General features: G+C 43.5%; 1 protein-coding gene across 1 annotated transcript; it reads right to left on the bottom strand.

The window, feature by feature from the left end:
* Positions 1-227: 227 nt before the first annotated feature.
* armh1 (armadillo like helical domain containing 1) lies at positions 228-17237 on the bottom strand (the record flags this gene model as incomplete). The annotated part of the gene is made up of 11 exons (XM_084473587.1): positions 228-250; positions 370-451; positions 533-610; positions 13589-13718; positions 13873-13945; positions 14318-14431; positions 14841-14925; positions 15198-15394; positions 15817-15983; positions 16170-16241; positions 17032-17237. The coding sequence occupies 11 exons, from the start codon at positions 17235-17237 to the stop codon at positions 228-230; spliced, it is 1227 nt and encodes a 408-aa protein (XP_084329713.1).
* Between the last annotated feature and the right edge of the window lie 576 nt (positions 17238-17813).

Below are 17813 nucleotides of genomic sequence, written 5' to 3'. Positions count from 1 at the left end.
CGTAGATTAGCACTGTGCGCCTTTTTCAAAGGCAATATAATAGCTTTTGTACACCGGTGATAAAGCGGACGTGTACAAACGCCCCGTAATTCAACTACCAATAGGTTACACCGAAATAGGTGAAAAACGTGACAAATGGAGAAATTAACGATATGGAAAGTTTAATTGAATATAACAAAAGCACAATACAGAACATGTATTTCCTCTGGATGTTTCTGTTCCTCTGGTTAGCATTCACCGACCTCCGACTCTAGAAAGTAAAGTAGTAAAAAGTGTGATTTAGTCCTACATTATTTCATAAATAAATATCTGTGAATTAAAAATAAAGATTCACAACAATACATAATGTTAAGTTAACATTGTCGTTACCTTTGGTTTGGTGGACTTTGTTAGATAGCAGCCTTTCTGCCTGGATTTCATCTATGTGTGCATAAACTTTGTCAGGATTTTGCTGTAAAGAAGCAGCGATTATTTAATTTGTCATAAAAACCGCAGCAGCCTATCATTTTTCATATAACGTCTGATATCTTACCATGAAATTCTCAAAGAGTTCAATTCCCATTCCTCCCCGTACATGTTCTGATATGTCTGGGTATGTCTGGACAAAGTGCTGGAGAGAGAATCATTAAAATGTCACTTGATATGAAATATATGTGTTTGTGTGGGCCACACACAGCAACAGTGAGGTGTATGTGGGTGGGTGTGTGTGCGCGTGTGCTTGCGTACAACTCTAAATGTGCATTCCAATAATGAACAATAACTAATGAATGAATCAGGGATGCAAAAAGACCTATGGTCAAAAAAGAGAGAGATTTTCGAAGCCCGCGCCCCCGCAGCAAATATCAAATAATGACATTTCCACCAACCTCTGCCATCCCCGGCCCACCCTATACACAGACAAAGTGCAAACTGAAATTATTAAAATGAAAATCCAAAAAACGTTAATTTTGTTTAACTAGTCTTCAACACACACACACACACACACACACACACACACACACACACACACACACACACACACACACACACACACACACACACACACACACACACACACACACACACACACACACACACACACACACACACACACACACACACACACACCAGGGATGCAAACAGCGCGCTTTTGGGTGACTTGTGTGAATCGTGTAGATCCGATGAGTTGTTGTTTTTTTTTTTGGGGGGGGGGGGGGGGTCTGGGATAGGTCTGGGAGGGTCTGAGGGTCTGATTATAATTTCATCAACAGTAATTCTGTATTGCATAAACGGTAGATGCAATACAGAATTACTGTTGATGAAATTATAATCAGACCCTCAGACGCGGCGCCAAACTCCAGGGTCAGACTAAGTCCTTGCAGCGCTAGATACAGGTGCGCGCGCCCTGCCGAAACAACTGGCTTCGCGTGCGTAGCGTTCTGATTTACTGTTTTCTCATAGACTGTATCTATGCATTTACTTATTTGGTAGATGATCTGCCAATCACGGGGGGGGGTTATTATCGATAATAGAAAATGCGGATCATTTTCTTTCTCGTGTGTCTCGTTTTTCGCCCGTGCCTAAAACCGCCACTGCTTATAATGCTAAAGCCCAGTTCAGGCCAAAGATTCGCGACGCAACTGCTTGCAACTCGCGACTCCTTGCGACGAGACGGGCTGAGACGTTCTAAAAACGGGGCAGTTCAGACTGCTGCACCGGGCGGCGATTATTTTTATTTTGGTTGAGAGTAGGCTAGAGTTGCTGTAGTAATTCGCTGGAGCTTAGTTTGTTTAGATCCCGCTAGTTGCATTGCATTCTTTCGTAGTGGCGACTTCTCTACTGCAAGGGAAGCTCGGCTTCACCTAAAATTTCGAAAATTAAATGGTCAGATACCTACTGTTGTGTTAACATTTCATTGATTAAAAATGCGTTAGAACACGTCCATCTCGAAGACGAGTCCGTTCAGAATCAGCTGCTTATCGCAGGTCGACTGACTCGATTTCCTTCTCATACACTTAGGCCTACGTGTTTAATTTGCGTGTGTTTAGACAGATGGGCGCGCACACACACGCGCACCAAGCATCACCCGCATTCATTTATTCTATTAAATACTCACTCGCGGTAAAACTATGTTTTTTCCCACGATCAAATACTCATCAATCCTAAAAGTAATGGGCTTGTACACGATGTCTGGGTCAAAAACATATGTGTTTGCTGTACGGTGTTTGCAGATGCATTGATTTAAAAGTAGGAACTTACCGCTGTATCAGCTGTTCTTTCCCAAATAACTTTGTTTTGGAAGCCTGGAATATACTTTGCTCGAATGTATTATTGTTATTATTTTAACGGATGGCATAGCCTACTATACTTCATTCATGTTCATTCATGCAGGGAAAAAAATGTTTCCACAATCCACACGCTATTTCTATGCAGTTTCACACGTATGAATAATCTTTGACATCATAATATTTAACATGCAAGTCTAGTGGTGCCTGGTTGCTGCGGGGGAAAATCAGCTTTGCGCCGGGTGCAAACTAGCAATGACACATGCGTCGGTGTAGAAAGTCAATTGCGCCGGGCGCAAGATAGGGCCCTTCTTCTGTTTGGCGCACATGGCTAATTTGCATACGCGCACAGGACTGTCGGAATGGGAACACGTCGGACTGGCAGCATTACGGGGGCGCGATTACGGGCTGGCGGAGTTACATTTAAAAATCGCGTTCAAGTAAAAATAAATAAGAAAAGCGGAATCAATTTGTGGCGCTCGTTGTTCAATATTGGCCTATGTGTGGGAAACACTTGAGTGGGCTTATTTTATCAACAGGCGGCACTGCTTTTTTAAGGATACTAAAATCATTTAATACATTTTAATTGAGTCAAATAGATTGCTGAAGGTGGCGCAGGGCACATTGAGGAATGGGGGCTGAGTGAACTACTTTGCTCTCCGTTATGATACAGAAAGTCTAGGGTGATCAGACGTCCCGGTTTAGTCTGGTCGCGTTATGCTACAGTATGGCTAAAATATTCAACTCTTCATTTGCAGAATGAGAGAATTTGATGAGAGTGCAAAGTGGATAAAGGATGTAAAACCAGTTGGAAGTGGCCTTGGCTAAAAGTTGAAACTGCAATTGAGGTCAAGGCAGTCAACGCAATTTCAAACTATCAGACTTTTAAAAATAAATTGAAAAAAAGGGATGTGCTAAATGCACTCTCTGCGTTAAAGAGATAAATTATGGTTCCAGAGGGCTGCATGCCCTGTTGGAACACTGCCAGAGCACAATACACACACAGAGAGTGGCCTCCATCGTATCCCCAAAGTGTGGCCCAGCTCCTCTGTAAGGACAATCCTTTACCAGCTACCAGCCAGAATCAGGCCTCAGCAGCCGAAAAGATCAGGGAAAGTGTAGTACTCCCGATTCCAATGTGCAATCGGATTGCCAATGGAGAGGTGTGTGTGTGTGTGTGTGTGTGTGTGTGTGTGTGTGTGTGTGTGTGTGTGTGTGTGTGTGTGTGTGTGTGTGTGTGTGTGTTGAAGACTAGTTAAACAAAATTAACGTTTGTGGATTTTCATTTTAAGAATTTCAGTTTGCACTTTGTCTGTGTATAGGGTGGGCCGGGGATGGCAGAGGTTGGTGGAAATGTCATTATTTGATATTTGCTGCGGGGGCGCGGGCTTCGAAAATCTCTCTTTTTTGACCATAGGTCTGTTTGCATCCCTGGCCTATAAAACAGTCTACTGCAACACCTTGTGGTTATATTCTGCTAATCAAGTTCTCGAATGGAGGACCAAGCAGAGGAATCATTCACGTTGGAAGTAATCTCTTCAACTCACTAAACTCCATGCTTATTTTTATTTTTTTTTACTATTCAGTAGCTTTTAAATTTGGAACCACCAGCAAGTCCCAGAGACAGAGTTGGGTCAGATATGGGAAAGGTATATTAATTATGTTACTTGTGGCAAGTGGAGGGGTGGGAAAGGTACACCGACAACGCCACCTGGGGAGTTTCGCCCCAGGAGATATATGTTCAGAAGAAGTGGTTACATACCTTCACTACTATTACAATGGTCAACACAGGTTCGTATACCACGGGCAGAGACGTATTTAGAAAAGTATAAAAGTTTATTTTGCAAACACTTAAAACTAATAACACTGGCACGTAATTAAACTGGGGCCGTAGAACAACGTGAACAAGGCCGTGGAGGCCAGGTACGACGGCCCGAAATCAAATCAAGGGGGAGGAATAACTAACCTAAAACACCCGTGACACTACAGACACACACAGACAAGGAGTTTGTGACGAAAAGGACCACCACCAGGGGTCGCCGCCTGGCCCCCAGCACCTGTTCATAAAGAAAATAAATCAAATTATAAAACTGGCCTCCCAGTTAATACGGCCGTTGATTCAACACTCTCCACAAACATACACACACAATATATATATACTTCAAGTAATTCAAAGAAACAAACAAAACAAAGGTAAATAATGTTCATTAAACAACGAAAAGTAAATAATGTTCATTAAACAACGAAAAGTAAATAATGTTCATTAAACAACAAAAGTAACTAATGTTCATTAAACAACAAAAGTAAATATTGCTCAACCAAATTAAACAAATGCATACAGAATAAATCTTTTCAAATATAACTAATCAACTGAACGAAATCTTAAAGTATGCTACAGTGAGCCCTGACACCAGCTCTGTCAAGAGCCTCAGTATGTGATTTCAACAAGGCTCAGAAGAGCGTCAGGACAGTCCCAGTGAGCCAAAACAGCAGCGGGTCCAGGAGATGGTAGCGATGATGGTTTCTGGTCCTCACCAGCAGGGCATTACGGATCGCCAAGGGGAGATGGTCTAAGACATAAGCAGAACAATACACTCAGTCGGGAGCGGCCCAACAGGCTGAAACCAGGGGCGGACAACGCAGACTTACCCCGCGGAGACCGCGCAACCACGCCAAAGGGCCCACGGCAGAGCAACTCAGCCCCGAGACCCCAGCAGTCCGCCACACCGTGCGCCAACGGAGAGAGCGTATGTCGCTATAGCGCTGCGCCAAAGGAGGGAGCGTGCGTTATTGCGGAAGAAGAGAGGACGCTCTTGCCAGCATGGCATGCGGCTTCACCACGCCGCCCCGGACCACAGCCACCACCACGGACGAGCGGAACAGGAAGAGAGAGCGTGCCAGGTGCCGTGAGAAATTGGATGTGTGGCGTGTGTAAGCAGGCAAAAACGTGTCACAGGGTGAAACCGTGCAAGTTGGCAGCTCTGAAATGAATGAAAAAAAGAATTATATAAAAAAAAAATATTATAAAAAAAAATTTATATAAAAAAATAATAAAAAAAGAAATTATATAAAAAAATTATAAAAAGAAAATTATAAATTAAAAAAATAATAATAAAACATTTTTTGACCTGCGCACAAATGTTTTTTTTTGGACACGCGCATGCGCATCTTTTTTTGGATGCGCATGCGCAGGTCCAAAAAAAGATGCGCATGCGCATCCAAAAAAAGATGCGCATGCGCAGGTCCAAAAAAAGATGCGCATGCTTGATTAGTTATATTTGAAAAGGTCCAAAAAAGATGCGCATGCGCAGGTCCAAAAAAAGATGCGCATGCGCATGTCCAAAAAAAAACATTTGTGCGCAGGTCAAATTTTTTTTTTATTATTATTTTTTTAATTTATAATTTTTTTTTAATAATTTTTTTTTTATATAAATTTTTTTTTATATAATGTTTTTAATATAATTTTTTTTTATATAATTTTTTTTTTATACATTTTTTTATATAAAAAAATTTTTTATACATTTTTTTTTATTTAATTATTTTTTCCATTCATTTCAGAGCTGCCAACTTGCACGGTTTCACCCTGTGACACACGTTTTTGCCTGCTTACACACGCCACACATCCAATTTCTCACGGCACCTGGCACGCTCTCTCTTCCTGTTCCGCTCGTCCGTGGTGGTGGCTGTGGTCCGGAGCGGGGCACGCTCTCTCTCTCTCTCTTCCTGTTCCGCTCGTCCGTGGTGGTGGCTGTGGTCCGGGGCGGCGTGGTGAAGCCGCATGCCATGCTGGCAAGAGCGTCCTCTCTTCTTCCGCAATAACGCACGCTCCCTCCTTTGGCGCAGCGCTATAGCGACATACGCTCTCTCCGTTGGCGCACGGTGTGGCGGACTGCTGGGGTCTCGGGGCTGAGTTGCTCTGCCGTGGGCCCTTTGGCGTGGTTGCGCGGTCTCCGCGGGGTAAGTCTGCGTTGTCCGCCCCTGGTTTCAGCCTGTTGGGCCGCTCCCGACTGAGTGTATTGTTCTGCTTATGTCTTAGACCATCTCCCCTTGGCGATCCGTAATGCCCTGCTGGTGAGGACCAGAAACCATCATCGCTACCATCTCCTGGACCCGCTGCTGTTTTGGCTCACTGGGACTGTCCTGACGCTCTTCTGAGCCTTGTTGAAATCACATACTGAGGCTCTTGACAGAGCTGGTGTCAGGGCTCACTGTAGCATACTTTAAGATTTCGTTCAGTTGATTAGTTATATTTGAAAAGATTTATTCTGTATGCATTTGTTTAATTTGGTTGAGCAATATTTACTTTTGTTGTTTAATGAACATTAGTTACTTTTGTTGTTTAATGAACATTATTTACTTTTCGTTGTTTAATGAACATTATTTACTTTTCGTTGTTTAATGAACATTATTTACCTTTGTTTTGTTTGTTTCTTTGAATTACTTGAAGTATATATATATTGTGTGTGTATGTTTGTGGAGAGTGTTGAATCAACGGCCGTATTAACTGGGAGGCCAGTTTTATAATTTGATTTATTTTCTTTATGAACAGGTGCTGGGGGCCAGGCGGCGACCCCTGGTGGTGGTCCTTTTCGTCACAAACTCCTTGTCTGTGTGTGTCTGTAGTGTCACGGGTGTTTTAGGTTAGTTATTCCTCCCCCTTGATTTGATTTCGGGCCGTCGTACCTGGCCTCCACGGCCTTGTTCACGTTGTTCTACGGCCCCAGTTTAATTACGTGCCAGTGTTATTAGTTTTAAGTGTTTGCAAAATAAACTTTTATACTTTTCTAAATACGTCTCTGCCCGTGGTATACGAACCTGTGTTGACCATTGTAATAGTAGTGAAGGTATGTAACCACTTCTTCTGAACATATATCTCCTGGGGCGAAACTCCCCAGGTGGCGTTGTCGGTGTACCTTTCCCACCCCTCCACTTGCCACAAGTAACATAATTAATATACCTTTCCCATATCTGACCCAACTCTGTCTCTGGGACTTGCTGGTGGTTCCAAATTTAAAAGCTACTGAATAGTAAAAAAAAATAAAAATAAGCATGGAGTTTAGTGAGTTGAAGAGATTACTTCCAACGTGAATGATTCCTCTGCTTGGTCCTCCATTCGAGAACTTGATTAGCAGAATATAACCACAAGGTGTTGCAGTAGACTGTTTTATAGGCCAGGGATGCAAACAGACCTATGGTCAAAAAAGAGAGATTTTCGAAGCCCGCGCCCCCGCAGCAAATATCAAATAATGACATTTCCACCAACCTCTGCCATCCCCGGCCCACCCTATACACAGACAAAGTGCAAACTGAAATTCTTAAAATGAAAATCCACAAACGTTAATTTTGTTTAACTAGTCTTCAACACACACACACACACACACACACACACACACACACACACACACACACACACCTCTCCATTGGCAATCCGATTGCACATTGGAATCGGGAGTACTACACTTTCCCTGATCTTTTCGGCTGCTGAGGCCTGATTCTGGCTGGTAGCTGGTAAAGGATTGTCCTTACAGAGGAGCTGGGCCACACTTTGGGGATACGATGGAGGCCACTCTCTGTGTGTGTATTGTGCTCTGGCAGTGTTCCAACAGGGCATGCAGCCCTCTGGAACCATAATTTATCTCTTTAACGCAGAGAGTGCATTTAGCACATCCCTTTTTTTCAATTTATTTTTAAAAGTCTGATAGTTTGAAATTGCGTTGACTGCCTTGACCTCAATTGCAGTTTCAACTTTTAGCCAAGGCCACTTCCAACTGGTTTTACATCCTTTATCCACTTTGCACTCTCATCAAATTCTCTCATTCTGCAAATGAAGAGTTGAATATTTTAGCCATACTGTAGCATAACGCGACCAGACTAAACCGGGACGTCTGATCACCCTAGACTTTCTGTATCATAACGGAGAGCAAAGTAGTTCACTCAGCCCCCATTCCTCAATGTGCCCTGCGCCACCTTCAGCAATCTATTTGACTCAATTAAAATGTATTAAATGATTTTAGTATCCTTAAAAAAGCAGTGCCGCCTGTTGATAAAATAAGCCCACTCAAGTGTTTCCCACACATAGGCCAATATTGAACAACGAGCGCCACAAATTGATTCCGCTTTTCTTATTTATTTTTACTTGAACGCGATTTTTAAATGTAACTCCGCCAGCCCGTAATCGCGCCCCCGTAATGCTGCCAGTCCGACGTGTTCCCATTCCGACAGTCCTGTGCGCGTATGCAAATTAGCCATGTGCGCCAAACAGAAGAAGGGCCCTATCTTGCGCCCGGCGCAATTGACTTTCTACACCGACGCATGTGTCATTGCTAGTTTGCACCCGGCGCAAAGCTGATTTTCCCCCGCAGCAACCAGGCACCACTAGACTTGCATGTTAAATATTATGATGTCAAAGATTATTCATACGTGTGAAACTGCATAGAAATAGCGTGTGGATTGTGGAAACATTTTTTTCCCTGCATGAATGAACATGAATGAAGTATAGTAGGCTATGCCATCCGTTAAAATAATAACAATAATACATTCGAGCAAAGTATATTCCAGGCTTCCAAAACAAAGTTATTTGGGAAAGAACAGCTGATACAGCGGTAAGTTCCTACTTTTAAATCAATGCATCTGCAAACACCGTACAGCAAACACATATGTTTTTGACCCAGACATCGTGTACAAGCCCATTACTTTTAGGATTGATGAGTATTTGATCGTGGGAAAAAACATAGTTTTACCGCGAGTGAGTATTTAATAGAATAAATGAATGCGGGTGATGCTTGGTGCGCGTGTGTGTGCGCGCCCATCTGTCTAAACACACGCAAATTAAACACGTAGGCCTAAGTGTATGAGAAGGAAATCGAGTCAGTCGACCTGCGATAAGCAGCTGATTCTGAACGGACTCGTCTTCGAGATGGACGTGTTCTAACGCATTTTTAATCAATGAAATGTTAACACAACAGTAGGTATCTGACCATTTAATTTTCGAAATTTTAGGTGAAGCCGAGCTTCCCTTGCAGTAGAGAAGTCGCCACTACGAAAGAATGCAATGCAACTAGCGGGATCTAAACAAACTAAGCTCCAGCGAATTACTACAGCAACTCTAGCCTACTCTCAACCAAAATAAAAATAATCGCCGCCCGGTGCAGCAGTCTGAACTGCCCCGTTTTTAGAACGTCTCAGCCCGTCTCGTCGCAAGGAGTCGCGAGCGGCGAGTTGCAAGCAGTTGCGTCGCGAATCTTTGGCCTGAACTGGGCTTTAGCATTATAAGCAGTGGCGGTTTTAGGCACGGGCGAAAAACGAGACACACGAGAAAGAAAATGATCCGCATTTTCTATTATCGATAATAACCAGTGTTGGGAGTAATGCATTACTGTAATGCATTACTTTTTGCTGTAACGCGGTAATGTAAGGCATTACAAAAAAAAAAGAGGTAATATTTTACTCGGTACAAATCTCAGTAACGTGCGTTACAATGCATTTTAAACCCGAAATCAATTGACAGTTCGCAAGCCCCGCGCTCCTTTTTTAAAGACCGGGTAAACCAAATTCAGTATTTTTCTTCTTATCATATTAATTAGGCCTTAAATGTGTCCCTCAAAACATGTAAAAAATATTTTTCCCATTCATCATTTCCTTGAGGAGCTAGGCCTCAGAGAATGTTCTGTGTGCAGGTTTAAAATGGGCGGGTCTACATCGAAGACCGCTTTACGTAAAGCGGTCTTCGATGTAGACCCGCCCCCTGCTGCCCTCTAGGTATAAATACATTAACCGCGCACTAGCATTCTGTGGTTTCACCCGTCTATGGTTTTACCGCTCACGAGTCTGGTTTGAATTGTCAGTTTGCAGCTAGCTTGCCCGTTATGCCTCTTCAACCTCGTTGGTGCATCTTCCCTGGATGCCACAGTGGGAAACGTAACGTTAACGGTTCGTTTACTTTATTTAAGTTTCCGACCGAAGACGGTCTCTCTCCGGTGATGGGCGTGGTTTCCTGGCCTGCAGCGCACACGCCCCCACCGTCCTGAGCCAGGGATTACTGCTCATTTTTCATCAACTTTGAAGCATAATTTTATATACTTCGCGATTTTTTTAGTCCTTCAAATTTGGCAGGGTGGTTAATAATATATTTTCCTGTGGTATTATAAACTCAAAACCCATAATTATTCTTGGTTTACCCGGTCTTTAAGATTTCCTCTCCTCTGATTTCCTCTCTGGAGCCGTCGCCATAGCGAAATGCAAGCTTGACGGACCTTACCACTCTTGTGATTGGACAGCGCGAACGGTCAATTGGTGTGTTGTTTTTATTGAGAATGAGGAGTTGTCGTCACGGCACAGAGCCCCGCCCCTTCCCGCCATGTTGGAAGGTACGCCCCTGAGAGTGCAGCTGAGCTTTGCGTTATTGTTGACACGGTAGCTGCTAGCAGAGGAGGTTGATGCAATTCTGTACTGTTTTAACAATTCCTGGAAATAACTGCTGCGTTAAAAACTGCTTCAATGCCTCACACGATCGTCGAGGAAACCATAAGAACAGTGGGCTACAGTTTGTCAGGTTCCCTAAATGGACAACGCACTGAAGGCTGCCCCACACTACGAGTCGGATGTACACCACACACATAAAGAGAATCTCAGCCGATTTGTTGCTCTCCGATCGTAAATACAAATACATGAGATTCGAACACAAGACGGAACACCACACACTATAGGGCAATCTTGTCCGACAATTGCCCGCTGCAGGGCTGTGGAGGTAGAACTAGAGCAACTCGCGTCAACAGTGAAAATGGATCAGCGTCTTTTGACAGCAGTGGTTTCCGCGGTGCTTATGCTTACATAATATCAGAGAATATCCGCGTCAGTTCGGCCGCGGCGCAATTAATGAATAAAGATCATAAACATCATACTGTAATAATGCTGTACAAGTGTTCTGAGACACGGCTGCGAACCGGCAACTTTATAAAAAAGTAGTGCCGGTTTGGTTCCGTGCCGCTGCCGTATCCAGTGGAATAGCCTACATCGACTATAATGGTGTCTAATGTCTTCGGCGAACGTTTTTATTGCCGTGCCGCTTCCGTGACGGTTCTGGTGGAAATTGCCCTTCACTCAACATTCCGAAAATATCTATCATGTTGGATATGTTGCGTATTTCCTCATCTGTCTCTATGCCGCTCTGACAACGTTGCCCCTGGCAACCGATAGCCGTGGATGCCATCATGGCGGACGGGCTCAAACCCCTCCCCTCCCCAAAAATCACGTGATTCTTCATTCTCAATAGACCGAGTCGGCAAGCAAGGAAACGTCACTTCCGGTCAGGGCCGTGGGGGAAAACAAACCGTTTTCCCCATACACACTCATGCAAAAAGGCGGTATTTTAAACCTTTGTCAAACGCTTGTCCGCTGTCATTTCTTGGTTTGAATCACTTGTATATGCTGTCAAAGGGCTATATATTAAAAAAAATTATCATGATCGGGTCGATTGTTGTCCGTATATTTTTTAAAAAGTGGATCTTTCACAGTTGGTCTTCCCCCACAGCGTTGAGTCTAGGTGGGTGTTCCCTTGGTCGCCGGCCGGATCTATATCGTAAAAACGCGGCAAGTGTTTGTCTCTTGCTGTCATGTCTTACTTTCAGTCACTTGTATCAAGTATCACTTTAATCAAGTTTTTTAAGATAAAGCTCTTTGTCAGCACATACAAGTGACTGAAAGTAAGACATGACAGCAAGAGACAAACACTTGCCGCGTTTTTACGATATAGATCCGGCCGGCGACCAAGGGAACACCCACCTAGACTCAACGCTGTGGGGGAAGACCAACTGTGAAAGATCCACTTTAAAAAAAATATACGGACAACAATCGACCCGATCATGATAATTTTTTTAATATATAGCCCTTTGACAGCATATACAAGTGATTCAAACCAAGAAATGACAGCGGACAAGCGTTTGACAAAGGTTTAAAATACCGCCTTTTTGCATGAGTGTGTATGGGGAAAACGGTTTGTTTTCCCCCACGGCCCTGACCGGAAGTGACGTTTCCTTGCTTGCCGACTCGGTCTATAGCGTCAAATGTTTTATGTGCTGACAAAACACAATACCTGTTGGTTTTTAGTTCACTCATTGTTCAGGGAAACACATTGTTAATGACATTTACGGATTGTGAATTTTGTAATTGACTCAAATTGTATATTTATTATTAAATAACAACAACCGTTTTGACTCTTCAAATAAAGTGACCATATCACTTTATTTGAAGAGTCAAAACTGTTGTCTTGGCTTTGTTTTGTTCATAGTAGTAATGCTCATGTCATGATAAATCTGGTTAGGTCAAAACTACAGGAATATACATTTTAAATATAAATTATACTGTACAGTAGTAGGCTCTAGCTCTATTGATTTCGATATGAATACCTAAAGTTACAGTATTTCTATTATAAAATATATTGCACCATGAGCCATAACTGCGACCATTATATTATACTTTTGTTGGCCTTAAGCCTAGCTCAGTCATTATGCCATACCACATCACCTCCTGCTGTGTAATGACCTGCATTGAACACAAGAAGATCTATTGAACACCAAATCCATATTTCCTTTTATTTTGGCAAAAGTAATGCAAAAGTAATGTAAAAGTAGTGTAATGCCTAACAATTCAAAGACAGTAATATTGTAATGTAACTAGTTATTTTGAAATGACAGTAATAACAAGTAATAAATAATGCATTACACTTTTGAAGTAACTTGCCCAACACTGATAATAACCCCCCCCCCCCCTGTGATTGGTAGATCATCTACCAAATAAGTAAATGCATATAGATACAGTCTATGAGAAAACAGTAAATCAGAACACTGCGCACGCGAAGCCAGTTGTTTCGGCAGGGCGCGCGCACCTGTATCTCGCGCTGCAAGGATTTTCACTTAGTCTGACCCTGGAGTTTGGCGCCGCGTCTGAGGGTCTGATTATAATTTCATCAACAGTAATTCTGTATTGCATCTACCGTTGATGCAATACAGATTTACTGTTGATGAAATTATAATCAGACCCTCAGACCCTCCCAGACCCCCCCCCCCCCCCCCAAAAAAAACTCATCGGATCTACACGATTCACACAAGTCCCACAAACAGCCGTGAAAAAAGTGGCAGCCGCCGAAAAGCGCGCTGTTTGCATCCCTGATGAATAGAACACCACAAAGGGGACTATCCAAATTGTGTATTTGTATATTTAAATGTATCTGTGACACATGTCTGACGCACAATCACAGAAATAAACATTAGCATTGTCAATATTAGACAAAGAAAGCCTGCTGTGTTTGTCCATGCATGTGTGTGTACCATCAGGGCCAGGCTGGCTTGGATCTGAGCATCCTTGTGTGCCCTGGTAGCCATCACACACAGCAGATAATGGACCACTTTAAGATCCAGCAGCTCCTGAGAAATGTCTTCCCCCGACTTGGCCAGCAGGCTGTGGTGAACGATGGCATTGGGTCAGAGCGATCATTACTCAAATTGTACATTTCTATGGATACGCCTCCTTTAATGTGCTGTATTTGGTCATTTAGTGCCAGCCCACTGATACTAAGTCAATATGTAAAGCAAATTTATGAAACTGTGTATACCGTATAGCTCTGGCTGCAGCTGCCTGCTGGAGAAACACAGGCAGAGATTCTGTCGTCTTTATGTTCTCAGGGTCTGGTGGGGTCGTAATAGTTACATAATAATGCTATTAGTATCGGTATTATTATCCTGAATGTGTAACAGGATCTTATTCCTACAATTAGTATAAGTTCAACATGTGTCATTGAACAGTTTAAACAGAATTGCCACAAAAAGCCACTTGGTTGTACTTTGTCACAGCAGTACACTTGACCTAGTGAATAATTCAGTGTTATAATTTGCTATTGATGAGTATCATTGTTATTATTGTGTTGTGTGCTGACCATAGTGTATAACAATAATAGTTAACACTATTAGTATTGATTGACTATTAGTAACACTATACAAACTGATAGTGCATCTTCAGTGTATTACAGTAGCACTGCGCTGGTCGTGGGAGGGGGTCACCTTCTGTCACTGGCTGCTGCCGGTCTCCCTCGCTGGGCCTCAGCAGAGCCACCAGCCCCCTGAGGAGCTCCGGCCTCAGCTCAGACCGGCTCAGGTCCAGGATCAGACTGAGAGCTGGGGGGCACAGAGAGGAGGAACATGGTCTGGACGGATGTTTGTTACAGGGTTAGAAGGAGACCCAGGCCTTGAATGTGCACCAGTAAGGCGCTGATTATTATTCAGCCCATAGAGTCACAGTCACCAGTGGATTGTCTTGGTCCTAGCTACAGTGAAACGCAGCATCAAATCATATATGAATATATGATATTTATTTGCTATTTATCAGTTTAATCCAAAGCGATTTACACTGAATTATAGTTGAATAATATTTCCTAGCATATCGTTGGGTATCCTACATCATGACATGATTCCGAGGAATGGGTCACATATTACAATGGTAATGGCAATCTACCTCCATGCTATACTAAAGGCCGCTCCAACTCCTCCACACGGTTCCTCTAGCTGCTACATAAGGTCACCTCACCTTCGTCCTGCACCTCGTAGCTCAGAGAGCTGAGCAGGTGGAGCAGTGGCTCAAGGATGCTGGGATGGACCGTCTTCACCTCAGACTGGGGGAGGGAACGATGGGAGTTCAGATCAGTGTGCGTCTGCTTAATATGCGTCTGCTCCTGTGGCGGCATGTGTGCGCGTGCATGTGTGTTTGAAATAATATTAGTATTTGAGTCAGTCTACGTTACATGACATTACATTTATTTCATGGACGCTTTTGTTGAACGCGACTGACAGTTGGTACATTGATCGATGCAGTTAACCCCCCAAAAAGTGCAAGGATCATTGAAGTGCATACAACCGCTCAACCCGTGGTTGTAGACGGGAGTACCTGGACCGCGCGCAGGGTGCGGAGGACGCGCTGCAGGGCTGGGGGGGAGCTGGAGGCCAAGAGGCCCACCAGGCTCTGGGACACCTGGGGCTGGAACCGGGGGTTCCCGTGGGCCAGGGTCGCCAGCAGCACCTCGGCTGCCTCTTGGGTGTCGTCCCAGTCGGCCTCGGCCAGGCACTCCGCCGCGGCCTTCACACCTGCACGCGTGAGAAACACACATCTTATAGCACAGGCTCAGGAGGTACGGCGGGTCGGCTGGTAACCTGAAGGTTGCTAGTTTGATCCCCGGCTCTTCCTAGCTAGAGTGTCGAGGTGTCCCTGAGCATGGCACCTCACCCTCACTGCTCCGGGACACCTCGACGCTCAGCTAGGAGGAGCCGGGATCGAATTAGCAACCGGAAGGTTGCTAGTTAGATCCCTACGAGCTGGCTGTTGCCCTGCATGGTTGACTCCGCCGTCGGTGTATCAACCGTTGTAAGTCGCTTTGGATAAAAGCGTCTGCTAAATGCCCTAAATTTAAGTTTTAAATTTAAACAACACACACACTGATGATATCAGGATTGTAGTGGTCTGTCTCGTGATAGTTTGGATCCCTGTTCCTGTGTGGTGTGAAACTAACCTTGGCTCTCACAGATGATCTCTTTGTACTTGGGGCTGACAGCGGAGATGGTTTGGAGCAGGAGGAGGGACTGCAACTTGTCCTCTGCTGTGATGTGGTTCTGACCCAAGATGTCCAGGACGGTGAGAACCCCTCCGTCCTCCAGGAACTCGAGGATGTATTGATGACTAGGAGAACACGGAGCAGGACATGTTAGTGACTAGAACACAGAGCAGGACATGTGAGTGACTAGAACACAGAGCAGGACATGTGAGTGACTAGAACACAGAGCAGGAGATGTGACTAGAACATGGAGCAGGACATAGTGACCACAACCCCTCTGTCCTGGACTACAAGTCTGGTCTGTCACTTACTTGCTTGACGCTGACAGGAAGACTCCGACCGCTTTCAGCTGAAGACCAACGTTTGTTTTTCCAAACATGTATCTGAAATCGAGTGCTAAGGAAATGACTCAGAAATTGTCTCGGTCAATAAAGACAACTTTAACTTGATTCACGCCCAGTAGCACAAACCCAAAAGATGGCTAAAGGCCATCTACAGTATATGGCTATATATATACTGTATATATATGTTTTTAGAAAATAAAAATAAACTCCACATCTATGTATTTGACATTAAAGCACTTGAAGATAGTATGATATTGATGACCAAACTACACTGCTCTACACTGCATGAACTGAATCTGAAAATGTAATATTCAACCAACAAACTAATGATAATACATTTAACAGGTTTTATCTAGTCTTTCACTGCATGTCAATAAACATTTAATGATAGCAGTAGTGAAGTAAGCTGCTTCTACTCAAAAACTAAAACGAATAACTTACAACTCCTCGTATTTTTTTACATCACAATTCATAATTTGCCTGGAAATTAAGCTACAGTTTTGTAATTATTAAGACATCAAAAAGAAAATTTGCGCGGGGCCCCCTACAGAGGTCCGAGGCCCTCAAACCCCAGCCACGCCCCTGGGCTGAAGGCATACCTGCAAACTCATAAGGGTTGAAAAAGGTGACAAACTAAACCGTTGTAGGGGGGTCTGGGGGCATCCCCATATTACGTTATCGTCTCGTTTTCGTCAGACTGTAGACCCCACCCACCCCCAATGTTTTCACAATGGATCTCCACGAATAACACAAGTGGCCAATTTTGTTTAAAAAAAAACGGCGAATTTCGCCGAAAGGTGACTAGTTTGCATGCCTGGCTGAAGGATACGTCAATCTTATCCAAGTGGTCAGGCGGGCCAGAAAGAGACTGGCGCCCAGGGCGAAGGCGGTCTCCAGCTCATAGTAGGTCTTCCCCTGGTTTTGAGTTACAAAAGTAGTCAACATGCGGTTCCGTGTTGTTTTATCCCCATGGTCCCATTCTTGAAGGAAGTCCATCACTTTCCCGATGCTCTGCGGTTCTTCCTGAGATGACATTGTTTTCTATGCTCACAGATGCGCTTGTAGCCTAGGCCTTGGTAGATAGGACGTGAAGATGAATTATATCAATGTTGACAAGCGAGCTGGGTTACATGTCAACGGCTTTGCCCTGTGCGGTCCGCTTCATTGTCATTTTCTGTTTGTTGTATCTAAGCAACACATCTAGCTTTTACGTTCGGTGTTCGGCAGCGAAACCTACTGGACGAATGGAGGTGGTGTTCAGATAGAGGCGTTCATTTACAAAAATATTAATTAGAGTATCATATAAATTATAGAAAGCAAATATGCAAAATGCTATAACCTTCCTTTCTTTACTTTTTCCGTTTTTCTTACATTCTGTTTAATTTTTTTGTTTTCTGTTCATTCCAAGTAGGTATCATGCATACATAGAATTATACATAATTAAATACAAAAGCAGGTGAAGACTGACATGCATGTAAAAAAAACGCACAACTTAATTCAAACACTGCATTTTTATTACTATTGTATTATAACTTTTCAATATGTCAACACGAGCCAATATAATTAATCTTATCAAAATACAATACATATCTGTAGAATACGAAAATGATC

This window comes from Micromesistius poutassou (assembly GCF_964030765.1).
Source record: "Micromesistius poutassou genome assembly, chromosome: 9".
In the NCBI taxonomy this organism is placed as follows: domain Eukaryota; kingdom Metazoa; phylum Chordata; class Actinopteri; order Gadiformes; family Gadidae; genus Micromesistius; species Micromesistius poutassou.
The sequence above is the reverse complement of the archived record's forward strand: the minus strand, read 5'-3'. Positions and strand labels throughout refer to the sequence as shown.